The 22384-nt window shown below is 35.2% G+C and overlaps 1 protein-coding gene across 1 annotated transcript in view; it reads right to left on the reverse strand.

Annotated features, from left to right (window-relative positions):
* The window catches only part of SEMA3D (semaphorin 3D), a 124448-nt gene that overhangs the window by 41433 nt on the left and 60631 nt on the right, over nt 1-22384 (reverse strand). The window contains exon 7 of the mRNA XM_063100692.1: nt 19795-19937. Coding sequence (XP_062956762.1) covers nt 19795-19937 — 143 coding nt within the window. The remainder of the gene's footprint in view (nt 1-19794; nt 19938-22384) is intronic.

Below are 22384 nucleotides of genomic sequence, written 5' to 3' on the forward strand. Positions count from 1 at the left end.
AATCATTATAAACTTACTCTTGGAACATGTGTGTAACTGAGTTCCTGTGTTTGGGGAGCTGACTATAAGTATACATGTGTGTATATGTATACAAATACATGATAACACAATGGTAAACACAAAACTAATATAAAAGTGGACCAACAAAAGATTTTTCTAGCAGTAGTATATTGTCACTGATATTGTTCAGAATTGCTGTTATGGGATGGTAATAAAAAGCACAAAAACTTCTAGTTGGTTTTCCAACAGTTCCTAATTTTCATCAGAAAATTCATTCCTTTATTCCCTTCACCCAGCACCTACCCAAGATATGTCACTAACACCCTGCTTATCAGGTATTTAATAAATGCATGTTTAACAGTTAATGAATAATAAAAAACATACGATAAAACTGACAAAAATCTTTTGAAAGGTATAGATAAAGAGCCAAGGAGTTAGAATCTCCTCTGAAATTTCCTTATGATGGAAAATGAGGAAGGCTTCACTGAAGAGTGAGATTTAATACTAGGTCTTTGAAGTGATAGATGGGGTCAGACTCCATATGTAGAGATTGGTTCAGGAGATAATCTAGGTGCTGTTACCTAGGGGAAAAGGACAATGGGTGGAACAATCCAGAACGTGTAGAGAGAACCAGGACAAATTTGGTTTAGATGAAGACTGGGATCAATTAAAGAAGTGGAGGAAAATGTAATAAAAGTAAATTGGGGTAAGATCAAGGAAAGCTTTAATACCAGGCCAAAGTGTCTGTATATTATTAAGTATACAATGAAGAACTACCAAAAGATTTAGTAATTAGCAAAGAAGTGAAATGATCAACGTTTTCTTTTAAGAAAATAATGCTTTATATAATGACTCTCTAGTAACAAGTATGTCTATAATTGCTCTTAAATTTATATATATATATATATATAAATATATATATATATATATAAATATATATATATATACACACATACTTTGTGTGTGTGTGTGTGTGTGTGTGTGTGTGTGTGTGTGTGACCGGTAAGGAGATCGCAACCCTCGGCATGGTGTAGCCCGCACCGCGCTCAGCCAGTGAGCGCACCTGCCATCCCTATATAGGATCCGAACCCACGGCCTTGGCGTTCCCAACATCGCACTCTCCCGAGTGAGCCACGGGGTCAGCCCTAAAGTTATGTTTTGTATATGGTACTTCTGTTATTTGAGTATCACTGCTGAATAATAAAAATAATATTTTAGCTAACTATTGGATGATTTCAGATATCTGCAGATGTGAAGACAGATTTACTTAGATATGTCTTATTTTTAATGCAAATATCCTCAGGTCATGTTGTAAATATAGATGGAAGTGTTAATATGAATGGTTGAAAAATTGATGTTTCCTCCTAATGTAATAATGAATTCTGTATTCATGTACAGTAGAATTCCTGTGAGAAAATGTACATCTGGCATTATCAAAGAGTAAGAGATTTTTAAATGAATTTAGAAAGACAAGTTGTTTCCTCATCTTTCTCATGACTCTCGATTTATATTTTTTAAAGTCACATATCTAGCCTTTATGATTTTTAGCAGATTTCTAGTTGTAGTAAACAGAGACCCACTATTTTTTTTATTTCAATATATTCTTATATATTTATGGTGCTTATTAAATTTTCCTTGCCTATATTTGTATATTTTGAGAGGGTCAGCCATGAATAGTAAAAATGGTATTGATTCGACATAGATAAGGAAATATATCAAAGATTATAAATATAACACCAGGGACTACATTTGGTTTGTTGCTTCACCCCTATCACAGAGTAAGTGTTTAAATTATTTTGCTAATGAATAAACATATATTTAGAGTATTTGCTCAATGACATTTAATATGTGTATATAATACTGCTTCATCATAAAAATGAGCAATCATATTCTCTTTTAAACACTCTATTATATAAAAGTGACAGTAAATGTCCATTTTCAAACATTTTCCCCCTCTCTGTTTGCAATTCTCACCCATATTTAAGGGTAACTGTGAGAAAATTAACTGTTTTGCTAACTCCAGATTTGTTGGATAGGAAAGGGATTTATACTGTACCTGCATTTTTTTTTAACCTGAAAAATGGAAATATCAATGCTTTGAACAAAATAATCTTTAAATGCTCTTGCCCACTCATCCAACATCCTTCCCCAGCTCTTTAAGGAATAGAAATACAAGAAGGAACCAAAAAATCCAGGTCAAAGATAAAAGACACCTGCTGTCAGCAGGGAAACTAGTATGGCTTCTAGGATAATGGCTCTCAGGATGCATCATAAGCATTTAATGACTGGATAGTAACTCTTACAGACATCCAGAAGCATGACCTGGGATGGCAAAGTTCAACCCACAAGGAGTTGTATTTCTCTGTAGGGAAGTGTCAGTTGGGCTGACTTTGTTGACCAGCTCTCATTCCCTGGATTTGTTTGCAGATCTGCACAATCCCCCTTGAGAACTTTAAGCCCAGAAGAGGGCTGAAAGGGAGATAACCACTTTTGTACTAAATTGTCACCTCCTTGCTTATTTTTGTGAAGTTCTAAAGAATACAACCTTCTCACTAACACAATAGATTTATTATTGAGATGTCAGAATCAGCAGCTCTTAGTCACCAGTTGCTTCTATGTGTCTCTACTCTATTAATCACAGCCTCTTTGCGGTCAGGTTGCCAAAAGCCTTGACATCCTCTACACAAAGATGCAGATGAAAGTAACAAAGAAATTAAATGTAAATAAGCCTAATCCCATGTGTTCCATCTGGGTAGTGAGAACAGAGGGTGCCTGTTTTCTTTTTCTGTGTGGCTTTTTATATGTTTGCAATGTTTCTTAATTTTAAAGTGATTAATAAAAAGAGGAAAAAATTAAAACAAAACACAATTTGCAATCCTTCAGTAGCTTTAAAATATACTACCTCTGAGTCATTTGATCGGGTGATGGCTGCATATTAAGAATTCCTAAGATCTTCTAATTATAGTATCTTCTAATAGATAGGTCAGACATGAGACAGGCTAATGGTGATTACATTTTCCTTCTACTGTCCCAGCAAACTCAAGTCCTTATAAATCTTACATAGACATGTAGAGTAGCTAGAAGCTGTCACACATGAACTTTTATTGAGTATGTCTTTTGACCTTTGGGTCACTATGCTGGGTTCATCTGTTAAACATGGTTTTATCTCTATATACCATCTTCTTTAAGGCTCTCTCAGCACTTTATAAATATTGTCATTTTCACCTATATATTGACAAACAGAAGCTCTTGGAAAATGTAATGATTGACTTTCAACTGCTATGCTCTTAAATTCTGAAGATTTTATAAAATCAGTGAAAACTCCAATATACTTGAGGACATGTTGTATTCTATTAAAATACTGCAATGCATTCAAAGATTTGTAACCACTAGTGGGTTTAAGTTGAAGGACACCAGGCTTTTTAAATCAATACCCACTGAACACTGAAGAATGACACACCTCAAGAACTTTTAAAAAAAAGAGAGAAAAAAAAAAACGGTTTGATCCTGAGTTAGAGGTTATAAATTCTCCTTTACTTAAAAGTTAGTTGTTTTGCCTAATGCTGCTCAACTTTATCTTTGTGAAGGCAAGAGAATGGAATTCTCTGAAACACTTTAAAAGCCATGATCTATGAATCTTTGGTGCCCCACTCCATGATTTTCATAACATTTTTTAGAGATTTTAGTTTGAATTAACACTACCCACCTTCTTGTGAAGTGTGACATAAAAACTATGGTATCGTAAATCAATAAAAATATTAATCCATCACTGAAACTATCACACTGAGGCAAACACACAGGCTTTCTTTTGATTCTATTGATTATTTTTATAAATTCAATAAACAACTTTAGGAAATTTAGTGCTTTTGTGTTTTTTATTTAAATGCCTGTTGTATTTCAATACATCATTAGTATTATTTATCTGACTTGTCATCTATAATAAAAGCTGTACCTCACAGGTATTAAATAGTCTTGTGTTGAGACATGCCATCAAATATCTTACAGACGTTTTTATACCAGGAAATACTGGAGTTTCAATCACAGCAACTGAAATCTCACAGCATTTGTCCCATCTCCTTTCTGTGCTGTCTCAATCTTCACCAGGTTATTTCTAAGGACAGATTTTGTAATGTTTCTTTGAAAACTTAATACAAATAGTCTAGGTGCTGCCGTATAAGTAAATAACAACGGTCAGGATAATCCAAACCCAGGGCGACCTATTTAGAAGCTTGAAACTATGACTATCATGTGGTAGAAACAGAAAGTAAGACTTGAAATAAGACCCCAAAGGCCTCTTTAAAAAGGTATGCCATCTGTATTAAAATATATTATTACATAGTAAGAAAGAGCTTAAATGAGGCTATTTCAATGTGTTAAATAAACTAATGGAAGATAATGAAGTTATACACAATAAATCAAACGAGAAAACTATGTTGTTCCTTCCTTTCATCCTATGCATGTTCTTATGCAATGTGTTATACAATGTTTCTTGTAACTGGTTCATGAAGAATGCCAAAAAAAAAAAAAAAAAACAGTTCTGACCACTGAAAAATAAAAGCAAAAAAAAAGAAAGAAAATAATAATACTAACATCAATCACGATATTAGAGTATTTTTTAATATAAAAAGACTATTTTATAGGCATACTTTTGTTGTTGTTGTTGTTCTTATACCAGATAGGGTCTATTAGCACTTGCCCTTCACTGTTTTAAAAGGTTTGAGTGGTTTTTTTTCTGGATGCTTAGGAATCCAGAATAAATTCCAGACAACTTGAAAGCCAAAAAGGTGAAGTCTTTTACTTCACCTGCTAGTAAGTTTGAGACAACTTAGTAGTACAGGAAACCAAAATACACAAACTCAAATATCTAAGACAAAGGAAAGAGGAGAAGAAAAAATGAGCAAACAAAAACCTTTTATGGCAGGTATTGAACACAGTAGTTTTTAAGGTATAAATTCTCTAAAGGCCTTCAATGCAAATATATATTTTTTTCCCCTAAAAACTCCAATGTTTAGAAATGACTGTTTGTGATTTGCCATTGGAGAATGACAAAGCAAATAGAAATGGAGAACTTGTTTTTCTAAGTACTTCAAAAACTCATAAAGATTATTAGAAATGCAGGACATAGGTAATACGTTATGCTAAAGAACGTAGTTTCTAAAATTTAGCAGACTAAATTAGGTAAATCTAGGCATGTCAAGTAATCTTTTTCAGGTAGGATCAGAGTTCATTAAATAAAAAAAAAGAAAAAGAAAAAGCTGCAGCAAACAGTACAAATCCCTTCCTAGGAATTTCTCAGACAGGAAAACAGATGGAAATGAAGCAAAAGCACATCTGTAACTCATGGGCACTAAATCTCTCATTTAGGTTTTAAGCGACACGCTGAAAGTAAGCACAAAAACCACAGCCTGGTAGAGATCAATAAATACGGAAAAGTGTCATCAGCCTAAAAACACAAATCTTCAAAGGCAGTAATTTTCCAAATAGGACAATATATCAAAACAGACAATGCAAGTGGAATAGAAGCAAAGGGCTATTAATAAGACCCCCAGGCAAGTTATGTGAAAGGGCCATCCAAACTGAATTCCTGGCAAGGACAAAAGGAAATACTGCAAAACAAAAAAGAGAACTGGCATATACAGCTGGAATCTGGAGTGGCCTAGTAAGTAAGCTAATGGACAATGCTTCCAAAAATGAATAAAATCCAAAAGTCATGCAAAACAGCCTTGAGGTCCAAAGTTGCAAGCAAGCCTCACTGAAGGGACTGGTATTTCCACATATTAACTTACAGGGTGGATCTTAAAGGGAAGTTTGCACACGCACACATACATACACACACACTTACACATTGTAATAAATGTCATGCAGACATAAATAACGCTATCTGAAAGTACTAACTTGCAAAGTAAGTAGACACAAATCTTTCCAGAAAGGTTTTTTATGCTGTTTTGCCTGTTCATTCAGTCAACATAAAATACCTCGTTGTGAAGATCTGTGTAATTTACCATCTATGAGAGCAGTTCTTTAGAGCATAAGTTGCACCATTTAGTACTTCAAACTATTGACCATTTGACAGAATCCAAAAATGATAAAGCTTGACAAAGCCATTACAAATCATTCAAGTCTAAGCATCTTATTGAAAGTATAAGAAGACTGAGTAGGTAGTTTGACTGGAAAGTAGTGACACTACTGAAAAATAATTCATTAGGAAATGTGCTCTACCAAATACAGTGATAATACTGAGTTTGAAAGAGATTTTTTTGGATGAAGGTACTTATTCTCCTCCAGGTGTTATTGATCAATATCGCCTTGTAGAATTATCTTCTGAGTCTATTTCCTTACTTTAGGATGTCTCTTTGCATCTACATCTCTTGACGAAAATCTGTATTGTTCAAATTGTTCACACAATTTTCAGATATGGTTCCAAATTTTGACTTTGTTCAAAAATAAGATCCATCCTTCAAGTACAAATATTTCTAGAAATGAGGGCAAAATAATAACAGTGATTGCAACCTTTAAAACTAATCAAATGTTGTCTCTTTCCAAAAATCTTTGGTAAGTAACCTGTCCCTAACCCTCTAATACACACACACTACCACCATCACCACCAACAATTTCTTCCACTTCTAAACACAGTAAGTTGATCTGGCTCCAAAAATGTACACGTATGATTCGTGTGTGGGTGTGTGTATGCACATGCATATATGTGTGTGATTTTTGACACAATTCATTTCAGTATGACTAGTAATTTACATTATTTACATGTCAGTCTCATAATAGATTGTTACATGCTTGGAGACAGAAATCTAAGTCATCTTTGCTTTCAGTACCTTCCTTAGTATCTGTCACATCCAAATTCATATGATCTCATTTAAGCCTTATATTTGCTGGTAAAATAGTCACAGAACGGATAAGTGTCCTCATTTTCTAGGTTAAGGAATTGAGATAGTAAGAAGTACAGCAAGATGTAAGCCTTGATCTGATTTCAAGTTGAATGTTCACATGATTTGGGCAAAGGTCATTGATGATATCCTTACTGCCAAATCTAATACCTGGTTTTTAATCATAATCTTATTCAACTTCTTTTTGATGTGTGACATCACTGACAATCTTCTTGAAACAGTCTTTTTCCCTGACTGGTGACAACACTCTCGTTTAGTTCTCCACCTAACTATCAAACCTTTTCTTCTCAATTGCCTTTGCAGACACTTTCCTATGCTCTCTCTTAAATGTCATTGTCCTTTAGGATTCTATCCTTGCCTTTTGATCTTGTATTACAAATATTCCTGAGCAATTTCAGACACTTCCGTACTTCAAGAACCACCAATATAGTGGTGATTTCCAAATTCACAAGTTCAGGCACTCCTGATCCTCAGATTCATATTTTCAACTGGCTATTATGCCAGTATATCCCAGAGCCACATCAAGTTCAACCTGTCCAAATATAAAATGTGTGCCCATAATTTTGGGGTGTTGCCTGTCTCATATCAGAACGTATCTCTGTGCATTTTCCTGACCCATGCCTTACCTTCTAGAAACCACAATTACCAAGAACATAGGAGCAATTGTTTATAAGGTAGGCATCAATGTTTCTGGGACAGGAGCAAGAGAAAATTAAAATGTATTAAAATTAAACTCTTCAGTCATGCTAGTAATATATCAGCACTAACAGCTACATGACCACTGTATTGGATAGTGCATATACAGAAGATTACTGTCACCACAGAAGGTTCTATTGAACAGCACTACTCTATACTGAACAATTAATAAAAGAGTGGTAATAAATTAAGGCACTATTAGAAATCTATATATAGATTTGATCTGAAATACCTATTGAAATTACCCTTACCTCTTTATTCCTCTTGTCTTTCAGGAACAACTAACAAGTCTTCCAGTCACAAATATTTATCAGTCCAGTTACATCCTTCAAATTTTCCCTAAATAGTGTATCTACCTATCTTGTCAAATCTGCCTAAAACATTTTGTAACTCCTCATTGCCTACACGATAGAGTTCATATTCATTAAAGTGAAAACAAGACTTCTTATCCAATTACCACTCTAATCTCAAAATACATTGCTCCCCATACATACGCCTTGAATTACGGTTACAAGATTTCACTGTTCTATGAACAAAATAAACCCTGCCATAGTGCTGCCTGAAATGCCTCTCCTCCATTTCTTTACTTAGTGTAGTCCTGCTTATCCCAACAGGACTCAATTTGAGCATCACTTTCTTTGTATGTTTTTGAGTTTCACTGAATACTTAGAATTCCCAGCTCCTACCTCTATCACATTATATCGTAATTATCTGTTTATATATCTATTATCCTCAGTGTACTAAGAGTTTTTAAAGAAAAGGAACAATGGCTTACTATTACACTGTCTAGTATAGTGAATTTTGTACAGAAGTTATTTTATATTTTGTTGCTGTTAGAATAATGACATAATTAATGAGTGATGGGTTACAAAACTGATTCACCCTTGTTTCGTAAACAATCCTCTAGTCATTTTTGTGTAATGTTTGCCTATTACCAAAACCTCCCCACCAATCACTAAATCCTACTAAGTCTAATAATAATATCTTTGACAGGCCAATAAAACAATTTTTACACGCCAATAAAACAAGTTCTTTTTTTTTTAGTTTAGAGCTGAAGAGGTAGGGATCTTTCAAATTATCAACAGCTTTTCATTGTGCCAAGGTATTCAATTAAAAAATAAAAACAAACCACAATAATAGGAGAAACAACAAAACCTGAATGTTTCCAAATATATACTTTGGGAACATGCTGGTGGAACAAACAGTATAAAGAAATCACATGTTACTAAAAAACTTTGTAAACTCAGTAGAGTATACAGTTTGCTCTTAATTCTCCCTAACATGATCTCTTTCTTTACTTTTACCTATAAAACTCAATTTTGTTTCACAGTAGAGACATATATTTTGTTACTATTTGTCTAAAATAGACATTTTGGAGGTTAAAAAAAAAAAAGAAGCAACAGAAAGGAATAATAAGTTCCAAATATTGTCAGAATAACTTTTTTATATAAAAAAAATATATAACAACAATGCTGCTGAGATTTATTATTATTATTAAACTTGTTACTATTTTGTAGAACATTAATATACTTTTTAAAGATTTCAAATCATTTCTAATGTTCTCAGTGAAATCTCCACTTGGAAGTGGTCTCTTTTTGTCACAATTTAATCCTAAATTATCAAGTACAAGTTAGAAACATGGGCATTTTGCACTGTAATTAAATTGCAAAGAAAGTATTTAGAACCAAATATTGTAAAAATTTGACCAATGGATCATAGTCATAGTAAGAAATTCCGAAGATGGTGATCACTTAAAAGAGTGATTGAGTAAAGAGATACACTGAGTGAAGAATCTATTTTTTTAAAGCAAATTCATTCATCACATGTCCTTATTTGATCTCACAATTTGTTAGCTTTTTAATCAAGAACAATAGCATGACAAAGTCTTGCTGTGTGGTCTCAGAGTTTTCTGTGATTGGAAGACTCATTTACTCCATGCCTTTCAGTTCTATAGGAGTTTGTTCATAATTTAAATAAAATCTTTTATGGCTGATGCTTAGCATATAGATTATATTTTTAATATCAAAATTTATAAGTGGGGCAATTAAATTTTAATTTAATATATTTCTCCACCTCTAAGATTAACTTTTACCACAAAAAAATGCTTATATTGTATAATGTTGAATTTACTAATTATCCTGATTTGAGCATCACATATTGCACACAGGTATTGATATTCAGCTCTGTACCCCACAGATATGGACAATAGACTGTTACAATAAAAATAATTAATTTAAAAAGATATTAACTTTTAGTATATTTATACTATGGTAAAAGCATTACCTTGTTATAAATGAATTTCTATCACATGGATTGCATCTATCAAGAAATAAGCATTGAAATGTTTCATGAAACTTACACTTCTTATATATGTTCATCAGAAAGAGACTCTTGAAACACATTTAATTGATTGTAAATCCCTTATGACATATTTAAGATAGCTCATTTATATAAACAATGTCACTCCACAGCACAGCCTTTCAGGGTCAGGATATTGTTACTATAAGGCATGCTTCAATACACTAACACACTACGACTACTCCAAGCAACAACCATTCATCTCTAGGCAAAAGGCTTCAAGAGAAATTACTGTGAACTCTTAGACTCTAAAAGAATGAGGATGCTTTTTAGAGAATCCGTCCCCTGGGGGTGAGGACACTAGGTAAAGAATGATCTGGACTCACAAGTTGGCCTGATTCAAAAGCCATGTTTTCATTAGCACTTTTAAGTGCAATGATGGTTTGTATTTCTGTCCCTGGAACAGTTCAGCAGCCTGAGGGTACAGATTAAAACAAAAAGCGATAGGCTCAGATAGAAGAAAATGAAAAGTTTGTACAAGACCAAAGAAAGCTTCCCACTGGGAGTATTTATTAAATTAACAGCTCTTCCTCTTAATTAACTGAGTTTTTAAGAAAGGTTATTTCAGTGGAGAAAATCCAACTGAAAAAATAAAACAGTGAAGTCAAAAATATGATTCCAGTAGCATTATTATTCTGTAAAGGGTTGAGAGCTTTGATAGCACAGAAATGGAAATGTGTCATCGTTTCTATGTTTACCTATATTTTACATAAAATGGTAATATTAAAATCTAATGGCAGTGTCTTTCAAAATAAATGTTTTGCATTTGGTTATTGTTGTTTTCTCTTTATGATATTTTCTCTCAGAACTTAATCTAGATTAATGAACTAGAAAATTTTTAATACAATAATAATGTAATCATGTTTTCAACTTACTAGATCCATGTAAAGATTCATAATCTTACATGCGCAATGTGTGTTTTGATAAAAATACAGACTACGATTCTGTTAGTGTTTAAGTTACCTTAGTAATTACATTAAGATACTTTTAATTTAAAAAAAGATATCAAACATTGTTTAAAAACATTTTAAGTTCTGTGGATCGGGACAATGCAGTGATCTTACTGGAAACAGCAATAACTGGCAAAGGTATAGCCCTTTGATGAAAGCAATAAGCTGCCAAAGAGGCATAACTGACAGCAGGGCAACAATTCAGGCACTGGAAAAATAAACTAAAATATCTAAAGAATGTAAACCCTTTATTTTTTTTTTCTTTTTACTTTTGGAATCTCAAAAATTACACATGTAGGTTTTTCCCAAAAGAACCAACTTGAGAGGTATGGCTCCAGTCCTTTCACAAAAAGAGATCACAACAACAGACAAACCAATACGTTTTGACCAGAATGACTGAGGAAATACTGCAGGGTACCATGAGAGTGACAAGTTTCTTGTGAAGCATGGAAGATAAGAATAGAATCATACAGAACAGAGCAGGGTATCCAGCTTCTGCCCTGCTCAAACAATTGGCTCAGAATCAGGCAGAGAGAAGGTGAGCTGGAAAGAACCCCAACTCTTTCTATACCTGCCACAAACACCAGTGATTTCCACCACAGGAGAGTCCCTCAGTCTTTTCAGGACCCAGTTCCAGGTGGAGAGTAGCTGGAGTTAGTGTAGCTTCACTGTCTCATAGTGGAAATACAGAGAGAAGAAATTCCCTCTTGCCCTGAGTGGCTGTGATGCAGCACCATCTTGGAGCTGAACCTATGGCTGGAGTGTGCCCTGTCTCAGACCTGGTGAGACTGACTCCCTTTGTATGGAGGACCTGCGTGCATTCTACCACATTCCCTCGGGGTGACAGCAGGACCATAGCCCAGGCTGCCTAGAGTCTCCTACAGACAGAAAAACCAAGACCCCACATCTGAACCCACACAGCACTCCCTCTCCACCCCAGGTGAGCAAGCAGGCCCACTGAGCAGAAAAGACACCAAGGTGTCATGGTTCCCCACATTCATGGCCTGCACTGTACACCCACGGACCTACTAAACCAACAGGTGCCCACACCAGCCCACAGCCACCCAGTCCCACAACCCTCTACACATTTACATGGGTGTTGGCACGATCACAATCTCAGCTACCTAGAGTCTAGGACAGGCAGAGGGACTGAGACCCTGGTATCTGAGCCTGTGTGACACTTGCTCCTCTTCCCTCTGAGTGGACAGGCAGATCAGCTGGGCAAGGAAGCCGCAAGGAAGTGGTTATTCCCCACATCTGCATGCACCTGCCCTGCACAACCCATGAACCCACTGACCCCACAGGTGTGCGTGCCAACAGCAAGCCCAGTGGTGGCCCCTCCTCCCCCTACCCCCAGCCCTCCATAAAGCTGCTGGGGTCTGCTGCTTCCTTGAGGTTTGCTACAGGCTCAACAGCTGATCTAGTGGCCCTCTACAGGGCCTGTTGCAACAGTGTATACCTACTCCCAGACTGACAGCAGACCAGACAGGGGCTCTGATGCTCCAAGGCATCTACAGAGCTGCTGGGTTTGGCTGCACCCTCGCAGACTTGCACCAGCCACAACAGCTGATAAGGCGGCCCACTGCAGAGCCGCTAGGGCCTACAGCACCTGTACAGCTGCCTACACATTGAAAGCAGATCACCCATCACAACAAGAAACTGCTGAGGGTCTCACTGCCTAGGCCACGAAGGCACCCACAGACAACTCCAAGACTGAGTACAGTTGAAGAAGCCACGCAAAGCCTGCACTACTACACTTTCCCACATCCAAACTTAAAATGCCCAACCTGGCTGTCAATATAGAACACCTCTACAGGAAAGAGTCTCTCCCTTCAAAAAACACTCCTAAAGTAAAAGAAGCAATCACAATACTAGATACTACCCAGACATCAATGCAGAGATACAAGAAGCATGAAAAAACCGAGAAACGTGACTCTCCCATAAAAAGACTACAATTATCCAATACCAGACCTCAAACAACAGGAAATTGATGAATTGTCTGAAGAGGAATCCTAAATGGCAATACTAAGGAAACTCAACATGATGGGAAAAAAATTAGAAATCACAATGAAGTTACAAAAAAGCAAACAAAGAAAAAAAAAAAAAAAAACCAGGACATGTATGAGAAATCCAACAAAGAGATAGAAAAAATAGAAAAGAATCAAGCAGAAATCCTAGAACTAAAGAAGTCATTCAACAAAATAAACACAACTGAGGGCATAACCAGTAGGCTAAAACAAGCAGAGGAAAGAATTTCTTAACTAGAAGACAGGATTTTTGAATTAACAGAGTTGGATCAGAAAAGAAAAAGAAAAAAAGACTTTTTAAAAAAGAAGAAAAGCTACAAGATCTTTCTAATAACCTTAAGTGTAAAAACGTCTGTATTACAGGTGTACCAAAAGGCGAAGAAAAAAAAAAAGGCATTGAAATCCAACATGAAATATTAGCCAAAAACTTCCCAAGTATTGGGAGAGATATGATCTCCCAGATCCAAGAAGCTCAAAGATCCCCAAACAGATTCAACCTAAAAAGGACCTCCCTGAGACACACTGTAATCAAATTGTTAAAAGTCAAAGACAAACAAAGAATTCTAAAAACAACAAGAGAAAAGCATAAAATCACCTATAATGGAATTCTCATCAAGCTAACAGCAGACTTCTCTACAGAAAACCTACAGGCCAGAAAAGAATGGGATGACATATTCAAAGTCTTAGAGAAAAACTGCCAAGAAAAAAAAAAATACTATGTCCAGCAAAGCTTTCCTTCAGAAATGAAGGACAAATAGATATTATCTTTATTATTTCAGACAAACAAAAGCTGTGGAAATTCATCACAATACCAGCCCTTCAACAAATCCTCAAGGGAGTTCTACATCTGGAATCAAAAAAACAATATATATCACCACAAATACATAAGAAAAAATAAAATCCTCTAGTAGAACAGACACACAAATGAGAAAGAGAAAGAAAATGTATCTTGTCACACACAAAAAAAATCCCAGCAAAGATAAACAATAAAAGGGAAAGAAAGCAACAAAAGTAATATAACATAAAGAAATTAATAAAATGGCAAGAATAACACAATACCTTTCAATAACAACCCTGAATGTAAATGGATTAAATTCCCCACTTAGGCCAAAGTGAGTTGAGACCTGCATGGCACCGGGGCTCAGTCTGAGGCCCAGGAGGGAAGGGCTCACAGCCTAGCAGTTGCTGATGTAATCTGAGACCTGCACAGCATCAGGGCTCAGTCTAAGGCCCAGGCGGGAAGTGCCCACAGCCCACAACCAAACTTAAAAACTCAGCATCCACTGAGGTGAGCCAAGACCCACATGGCACTGGGATTCAATCTAGGGCCCCAGGGGGAAGGGAAGCACACACAGCCCAGCAGGTGCCGAGGTGAGTCAAGACCTGCAGAATACCAGGGGCTCAGTCTACGGCCACAGAGAGCTGGAACAGGAGCCAAGGTGGTGTAACATAGAAACCGTGATACATAACATAGAAACCGTGATACCTTCTGTTACGACAAGAACAGCTCATCACCATGGTAGCAGCCAAGGCCACTCTACAGGCAATCTTCCACTCACTTGACTACACTGATATAAGAGTCACCAGAAGAGCCTGAAATTGAGGAGGAAATCTTTATCCTCGTAGCCAACCCCAGAGTAACAGAAGAAGCAAGTCCTCCACCAGATGACCAAACATCAACAAAAAAATACTACAGCTACAAATAAACAAGAAGATATGACACCACTGAAGGAATACAGTAATGGCTCAAATTCCAGACCCGATAGTACAGGGAATACTTGAAATGTCTGAAAAAGAATTCCAAGCTATGATCTTAAGAAAGCTTGAAGAAATAAAAGAAAACTCAAATAGAGAACACAAGGAAACAAAAAAAAAATCCAGAATATGAAGGAGGAAATTAACAGAGATTAATACCTTAAAAAAGAGTGTAGCAGAACTTCTAGAAATAAAAGATTCACTCAATGAAATAAAAAACACAACAGAGAGTTTGAGCAGACTAGAGCAAGCAGAAGAAAGAATTTCAGATCTTGAAGATGATTTTTTTGAAATAACCCAGGAAGACAAAAAAAAGGAAAAAAAAAATTAAAAATAACGAAGAAAATCCAAGAGATAGCAGACAGCCTCACGCACTCTAACATCTGAATTGTGGGTATTCCAGAAGGAGAGGGGAAAGGAAAAGGTATTGAAAACCTATTCAAAGAAATAACAGAAAACTTCCCAGGTGTAGGGAGAGACACAGATTCGATCCAAAAATATCCTCTCCAAGACACATTACAGTCAAATTTGCAAAGCTCAAAGACAAAGAGAGAATTCTAAAAGCAGCAAGAGAAAAGCATCAAGTCATCTATAATAGAACCCTCATCAGACTAACTGCAGACTTTTCAACTGAAACCCTACAGGCCAGAAGAAAGTGGAATGATATACTGAAAACACTAAAAGAAAAAAATTGCCAGCCAGGAATTCTTTACCCAGCAAGGCTCTCCTTCAGAAATGAGGGAGAAATAGTTTATTTCTGAGACAAACAAAAATTGTGGGAGTTCACCAACAAACAACCAGCCCAGCAAGAGATTCTCAAGGGAGTCCTGCATTGGGAATCTGAATAATGAGGATCACTGTCACAGATACACAAGAAAGAGCAAAACTTGCCACTAAAACAAAAATGCCAGTGAGAAAGAGTCAGAAGCTAAATCATGTCATCTCAAATTTCCAACTAACATTGAAGAGAAATAAAGGGGGAAGTAATGATCAAAAGATAATTAAAACATCTAAACAAAAAGAAATTAAATGACAGGAGTTAAACAAAACCTGTCAATAACTACCCTAAATGTGAATGGATTGAACTCCCCACTCAAAAGACACAGATTGACTGATTGGATTAAAAAACTAGACCCAAGTATATGCTGTCTTCAAGAGACCCATCTCAACTGTAGAGACACACACAGACTAAAAGTGAAGGGATGAAAGAAAATATACCATGCAAATGGAAACCAAAAATAAGCAGGACTAGCTATTCTTATATTGGATAAAATAGACTTTAAACCAAAAAACATAAAAAGAGACATAGAAAGCCACTATATAATGATAAATGGATCTATCCAGCTAGAAGACATAACAATAAAAAATATGTATGTACCCTAAACTGGAGCACTCAGATATACAAAGCAAACACTCTTAGACCCAAAGAAAGAAATAGGCCCTAATACATTAATAGTGGGTGACCTGAATGTATGAGACAGATTTTCCAGGCAACAAGTCATCAAAGAGACACAGGATTTAATCTACACCTTAGACCAACTGGACCTGGCAGATATATACAGAACATTTCAGCCAACAGCTAAAGAATATACTTTCTTCTCATCAGCACACGAAAAATTCTCCAGAATAGACCGCAAAGTCAGTCACAAATCTAGTCTCAGCAAACTTTAAAAAACTGAAATCATTCCAAGTATGTTTTCAGACTCCAATGGACTAAAACTGGAAATCAATAACAAGCAAAACCCTTGAAACTATACAAATACATAGAAACTAGACAATAGGCTCCTGAATAACCTATGGATCTAAGAAGAAATTAAACAAGAAATAAAAAAATTTCTTGAAACTGATGAAAATAAAGATACATCATACCAAAACCTGTGGGGTACAGCAAAAGCAGTACTAAGAAGCAAATTTATTGCAATAAACGCTTACATCAAATGAATGGAAAGACTTCAAATAAACAACCTAATACTGTGCCCCAAATAATTTGAAAAACAACACTCCAATCCTAAAGGTAGTAGACAGAAAGAAATAATTAACATCAGAGGAGAACTAAATAAAATAGAGACCCCAAAAATGATAGAAAAGATCAATGAAAAAAAAATTTGGTTTTTCAAGAAGATAAAGTAGACAAACCATTAGCTAGGTTAAAAAAAAAGAAGAAGAAGAGAAAAGACCAAAATAACAAAGATCAGAAATGAAAAGAGAGACATTGCAACTGAAACCACAGAAATAGGAAGAATCATTAGAAACTATTATAAACAACTGTGTGACAACAAGTATGAAAATCTGCAAGATATGGGTAAGTTTCTGGACACATACAAACTACCCAGACTGAACCAAGAAGAGACAGAAAATCTGAATAGACCAATAACAAGCAATGAGATTGAAGTGGTAATTAGCAATCTTCCAACAAAGAAAAGCCCAGGTCCAGATGGCTTTACAGCTGAATTCTACCAAACCTTTAAAGAGGAATTAATACCAATTATCCTCAAACTATTCCAAAAAATTGAAACAAAAGCCTTCTCCCAAATTCATTCTATGAAGCCAACATAACTCTGATACCAAACCACCTAAAGACAATGAAAAAAGAAAATTACAGGCCAATATCCTTGATGAACATAGATGCAAAAATCCTCAACAAAATGTTAGCAATCAGAATACAGCAACATGTCTAAAAAATTATACACCATGATCAAGTGAGATTCAGCCCAGGGATGCCAGAATGTTTCAACATACAAAAGTCAATAAATGTGATACATAACATCAGTAAACTCAAGGAAAAAAACCATATGATTATCCCAAAAGATGCTGAAAAAGCATTTGAAAAAATTCGATATGGCTTCAGATAAAGACTCTCAACAAGTTAGGTATAGAAGGAAAGTATTTCAACACAATAAAAGCTATCTATGACAAGCCCACTGCCAGTATCATTCTGAATGGGGAAAAACTGAAGGCTTTTTCCTTAAGAACAAGAACAAGACAAGGATGCCCACTCTCACCACTCCTACTCAACATAGTATCAAAGTATTAGCTAGAGAAATCAGGCAGGAGAAAGAAAGAAAGTACATCCAAATTGGAAAAGACAAAGCAGAATTGTCCCTGTTTACAGATGATATGATCCTATACCCAGAAAAACCTAAAAACTCTACCAAAAAACTCCTAAAGCTGATAAGTGAATAGAGTAAAGTTGCAGAATACAAAATCAATACACAAAAATCAGTAGCATTTTTATAAACCAACAACAAGCAAGCAGAAAAAGAAATCAAAAAAGCAAACCCATTTACAATAGCTACCAAAAGAATAAAATACATAGGAATAAGTTTACCAAGAAGGTGAAAGATTTCTACAATGAGAACTCAAATCACTGCTGAAAGAAATTAAAGAGGACAGTAAAAGATGGATAGAAATTCCATGTTCATGGATTGGAAGAATTAATGTTGTGAAAATGTCCATACTACCCAAAGTGACCTACAGATTCAATGCAATCCCCTTGAAAATACCAATGATGTTCTTCACAGAAATAGGAAAAACAATTCTAACATTCATATGGATCAACAAAAAACCCCAAATAGCCAAAACAATCTTGAGCAAAAGTAGATAAATAAATAAAGCATTACATTACCTGACTCCAGATTTTACTACATTGCTATAGTAACCAAAATAGGATGGTACTGGCATAAAAACAGACACATGGATCAATGGAACAGAATAAAGAACACAGAAATCAATCCATGTATTTATAGCCAACTGATCTTTGAAAAAGCACCAAGAACATACATTGAGAAAAGGACAGCCACTTCAACAAATTGTGCTGGGAAAACTGGATATATATGTGTAGAAGAATGAACTTAGACTCTCACCTCTTGCCATATACCAAAATCAATTCAAAATGGATTAAAGACTTAAATATAAGACCCGAAACTATAAAACTCCAAGAAGAAAATATAGGAGAAACACCTCAAGATGTAGGACTGGACAAAGACGTTACGAATAAGACCTCTAAAGCACAAGCAACACAGGAAAAAAATCCAATTAAAAACGAGCAAAGGAGCTGAATAAACATTTCTCCAAGGAAGGCATATGAATACTCAATAGGTATATTAAAAAATGCTCGACATCACTAATCATCAGGGAAATGCAAATCAAAACCACATTGAGAAATCATCTCACCCCAGTTAGACTAGCTATTATCAGAAATGCTGGAGAGGATGCAGAGAAAGGGGAACGAACCCTTGTACACTTGGTAAGACTGTAACTTAGTATAGCCATTATGGAAAACAGTATGGAGGTTTCTCAAACAACAACAGATAGAAATACCATACAATCCAGCAATTCCACTACTGGGTATATACACAAAAGAATGGAAATCATCATGTGGAAGGGATACCTGCACTCCCATGTTTATCACACCTCTATTTACAATAGCCAAGATATGGAAACAACCTAAATGTCCATTGACAAACTACTGGATAAGGAAAATATAGTATATATACACAGATGGAATACTACTCAGCCATAAAAAGGAATGGAATTCTGCCATTCACAGCTATATGGATGAGCTTGGAGAAAAGGAAGGAAGGAAGGAAGGAAGGAAGGAAGGAAGGAAGGAAGGAAGGAAGGAAGGAAGGAAGGAAGGAAGGAAGGAAGGGAAAGAGAAACACAATAATGTGTTGAACTTTCAGGAGAGAACAGAGGTGTGGTTGTTAGAGGTAGGAAAGGGAGGGGGAGGAGAGAGGGAGGGGAAGGAGAGAGGGAGGGGGAGGGAAGGGGAGGGGAGGGAGAGGGGGAGGGGAGGGAGGTTAGTGGGAAATTGGTTAATGCACAAAAGAAATGTTTAAGTTTTGTAATGATGAACATGCTATTTATCTTAATTTAATCATCACATATTGTACACATGTATTGATATTGAACTGTGTACCCCAAGATATATTTAACCAATTATTTTCAATAAAAAATAAAATGTAATAAAAATTATCCATGTAGGATAATAGGAATGTATCTTACCACTCGTGAATAATGGACATCAACTTTCATTTCACATTACATGGTTAATTGTTTCATACATATACATATATACCTTACATAAAGGAAATACATTTATCTTGCCTTACAAACTCTTCCAACTCGAGAAAGAATGGTCTTATCAGAAGTACTGCCTTCTTGAGATGACTCACGAAAGAAGAAATATATTTTATCATCATCTGGATTGTAGGTGTCTGGTATGGGGAAAGTTCCAATAAATTTTGCTCCTGTTTGAATGAAAAGAAGCTATGAATTAAAATACTGAAGCAATCCAGTTGTAATAGTACCGTTGTCCTGTGTGTAAAACAATTATCAGCAAAAAAAAAAAAAAAAGAAAGAAAGAAAGAAAGGAAAAAGAACCAGAACCATGAGTCCGAGGTTGAAATAAGAGATGTGTACACAAATAAACATGATAAAATGTAGAAACATTTATTCACATAAAGTACTGAACAAGTTCTCTGTTATTCCAGACGGCAGGTGAGGACATGATTGGCTGATAACTCACAATTGTTACAACTCTACCAAATTACTTGTAAGTCTTTCCAAATCTGGAGATTTTATGATTTTGTATTCTCCTTCTATATGATGAAGTCACTGTGTTTTTAACTACAATGTCTTTAATAAACAGCAGAGGAAAAACTATAAAAATATCCCAAATTTTGACATACTGTGATGTTCTTTGCTTCATTTTGTGTAATTGCCCAAGGGGAAAAAAATATAAACAACCAATAGTGCTTGAATCAACTCCAGTAGAGTCTCTGGAGACACTTTTTCTAAGTTTGTATCTTATCTCTGCCTCTTAATGGAAAGATGACCTTACGCCAATTATTTCTTCTCCATGCCTCAACTTTTTCATGCATATTAGGCTATTAATGTCATTCACCTAATAGGATAACTGATGTGATAACCAAGTGGGTTAATAAACATAAAGCACATAGCATCTGGCAGTGCCTGACATATAATAAGAGTTCAATAAATGTGATTTATTATCAAGACAGTGATGGGTGTGATAATTATGATTATTATTATGACCAATAACAAGAGGCTTGATAGAAAGTTGAGCATATCCATGTACTTGTAAAAATAATATGAAATTATTTAAAAATGAAGTACGTCTGTATGTATTCACATGAAAAGATGTCCACAACATTTGTAAAGTGAAAAAGTATTTGGAACACAACAAATCTCTTTGCACTACATCAATAATTAATTGATTTGGGTTACCAACTCCTTGTTTTAAAAGTATTGGAAAGTTTAAGTCTCAGTTTTACATGAGGGTTCTTCAAGAAGTTTTTGAAAAAATGAAATATACATCTTTCCATGAACTTTTTGAAGACCTGTCATATAATTGTGAATTAACCAGGTAACAGATCTATAATTGGCTGATACTAGTTCAGAAACAATCTTTTGGTGAAAGCAAATGCTTGGTAAAGAACGAAGGACTTTAATTAAGTAGAAAATGTGAGGCACCTAGAAGAAAGCACAGAGCTCTGAGTGTTTAGGAAGTAGAAGCAGGAGAAAAGAGAAGACAAAAAGTTTAAAAACAAAACAAAAAAAAGTGGTAGGAGGTGAAAACAATCAACATTGCTTTCTCTAAAGTTTCTTTGATTGATGTGAACCCTGGCAATACTGAAAATCATTTCCTGCAAATGCACAGCAATTGGTCAATAGCCCAATAAAGTAAGCTTCACAATAGCCTTCAACAGACAAAAGGTAATGTTGGATTCCAAGAGGTGGGTAGTCAAGTCATTATCACCCCAGCTTCTTTAGGTCAGCGCTATGTTTCCCATCCAATCTCTGCTCTACTGAAATGAGAAACCTTAAGAGGAAAGGAGAGGAGGGAAATATGTGCATGCACCTTCTCTTTATGCTTTATTATTTCCCTATTCTTTTCTGGAATTTAGAACTCCAACGGATTTTTACGCTCCTGATAATCTTGCTATGATATCATCCTAGAAAATTCATAAAAATTAAATTTCTGAATACCACATTCTTTGCTAATTAATCTTAAATTGACAAGGTCTATTAACAATTCCATACAAAGCTTTTTGTTTTGTTTTGTTTTTTTCCCCTCTTTCTCTTAAAAGAGGATCTCTCTTTTAAGTTGTTGATAAATCACAAACGTGATCTTGGTCCCTAAGCAAAATAAAAATCCTTTTTTGGTCACAAATGAACACTTCTGATATTTATTTAAACATATTTTCTTGAAAAAAAAAAACACAACTCTTTGTGGAAACAAATTTTTCTATAAATGTGGAATTAGGGTTTTAGCGAATTCATGAAAACAAAGAAAATTTATTTAATTACTACTATATTTAAAGAGCTTAGAGCAAAAAAGAAAAACTGCTAGAAACAAAGTACAAAAAAAGGAAAATACTGAAACTATGCAGAAATTACAAGAATATGATTGGCTTCCCTTATCTTGACAAATAGTGAGCTTTGAAATGGTCATTAACATGAATAGAATTTATTGTAGCACTCTAATATAGTTTAAATACAAGTTACACATGCAGCATGATGATCCTTGTAATGTTAGTAGTCTATCAGACTTACATAATAATTGAGTTAAAATTATAATTTAGAAAAGAACAAGGTGGTAGAAAATTTACAGTGTGTAAGAGAGAGTAGCTTGTAAAGCTTTCCTCAGATACCCAGATGCTAGAAGTGGTTATAG

This window comes from Cynocephalus volans, chromosome 6, assembly GCF_027409185.1.
Source record: "Cynocephalus volans isolate mCynVol1 chromosome 6, mCynVol1.pri, whole genome shotgun sequence".
NCBI classification, from domain to species: Eukaryota; Metazoa; Chordata; class Mammalia; order Dermoptera; family Cynocephalidae; genus Cynocephalus; species Cynocephalus volans.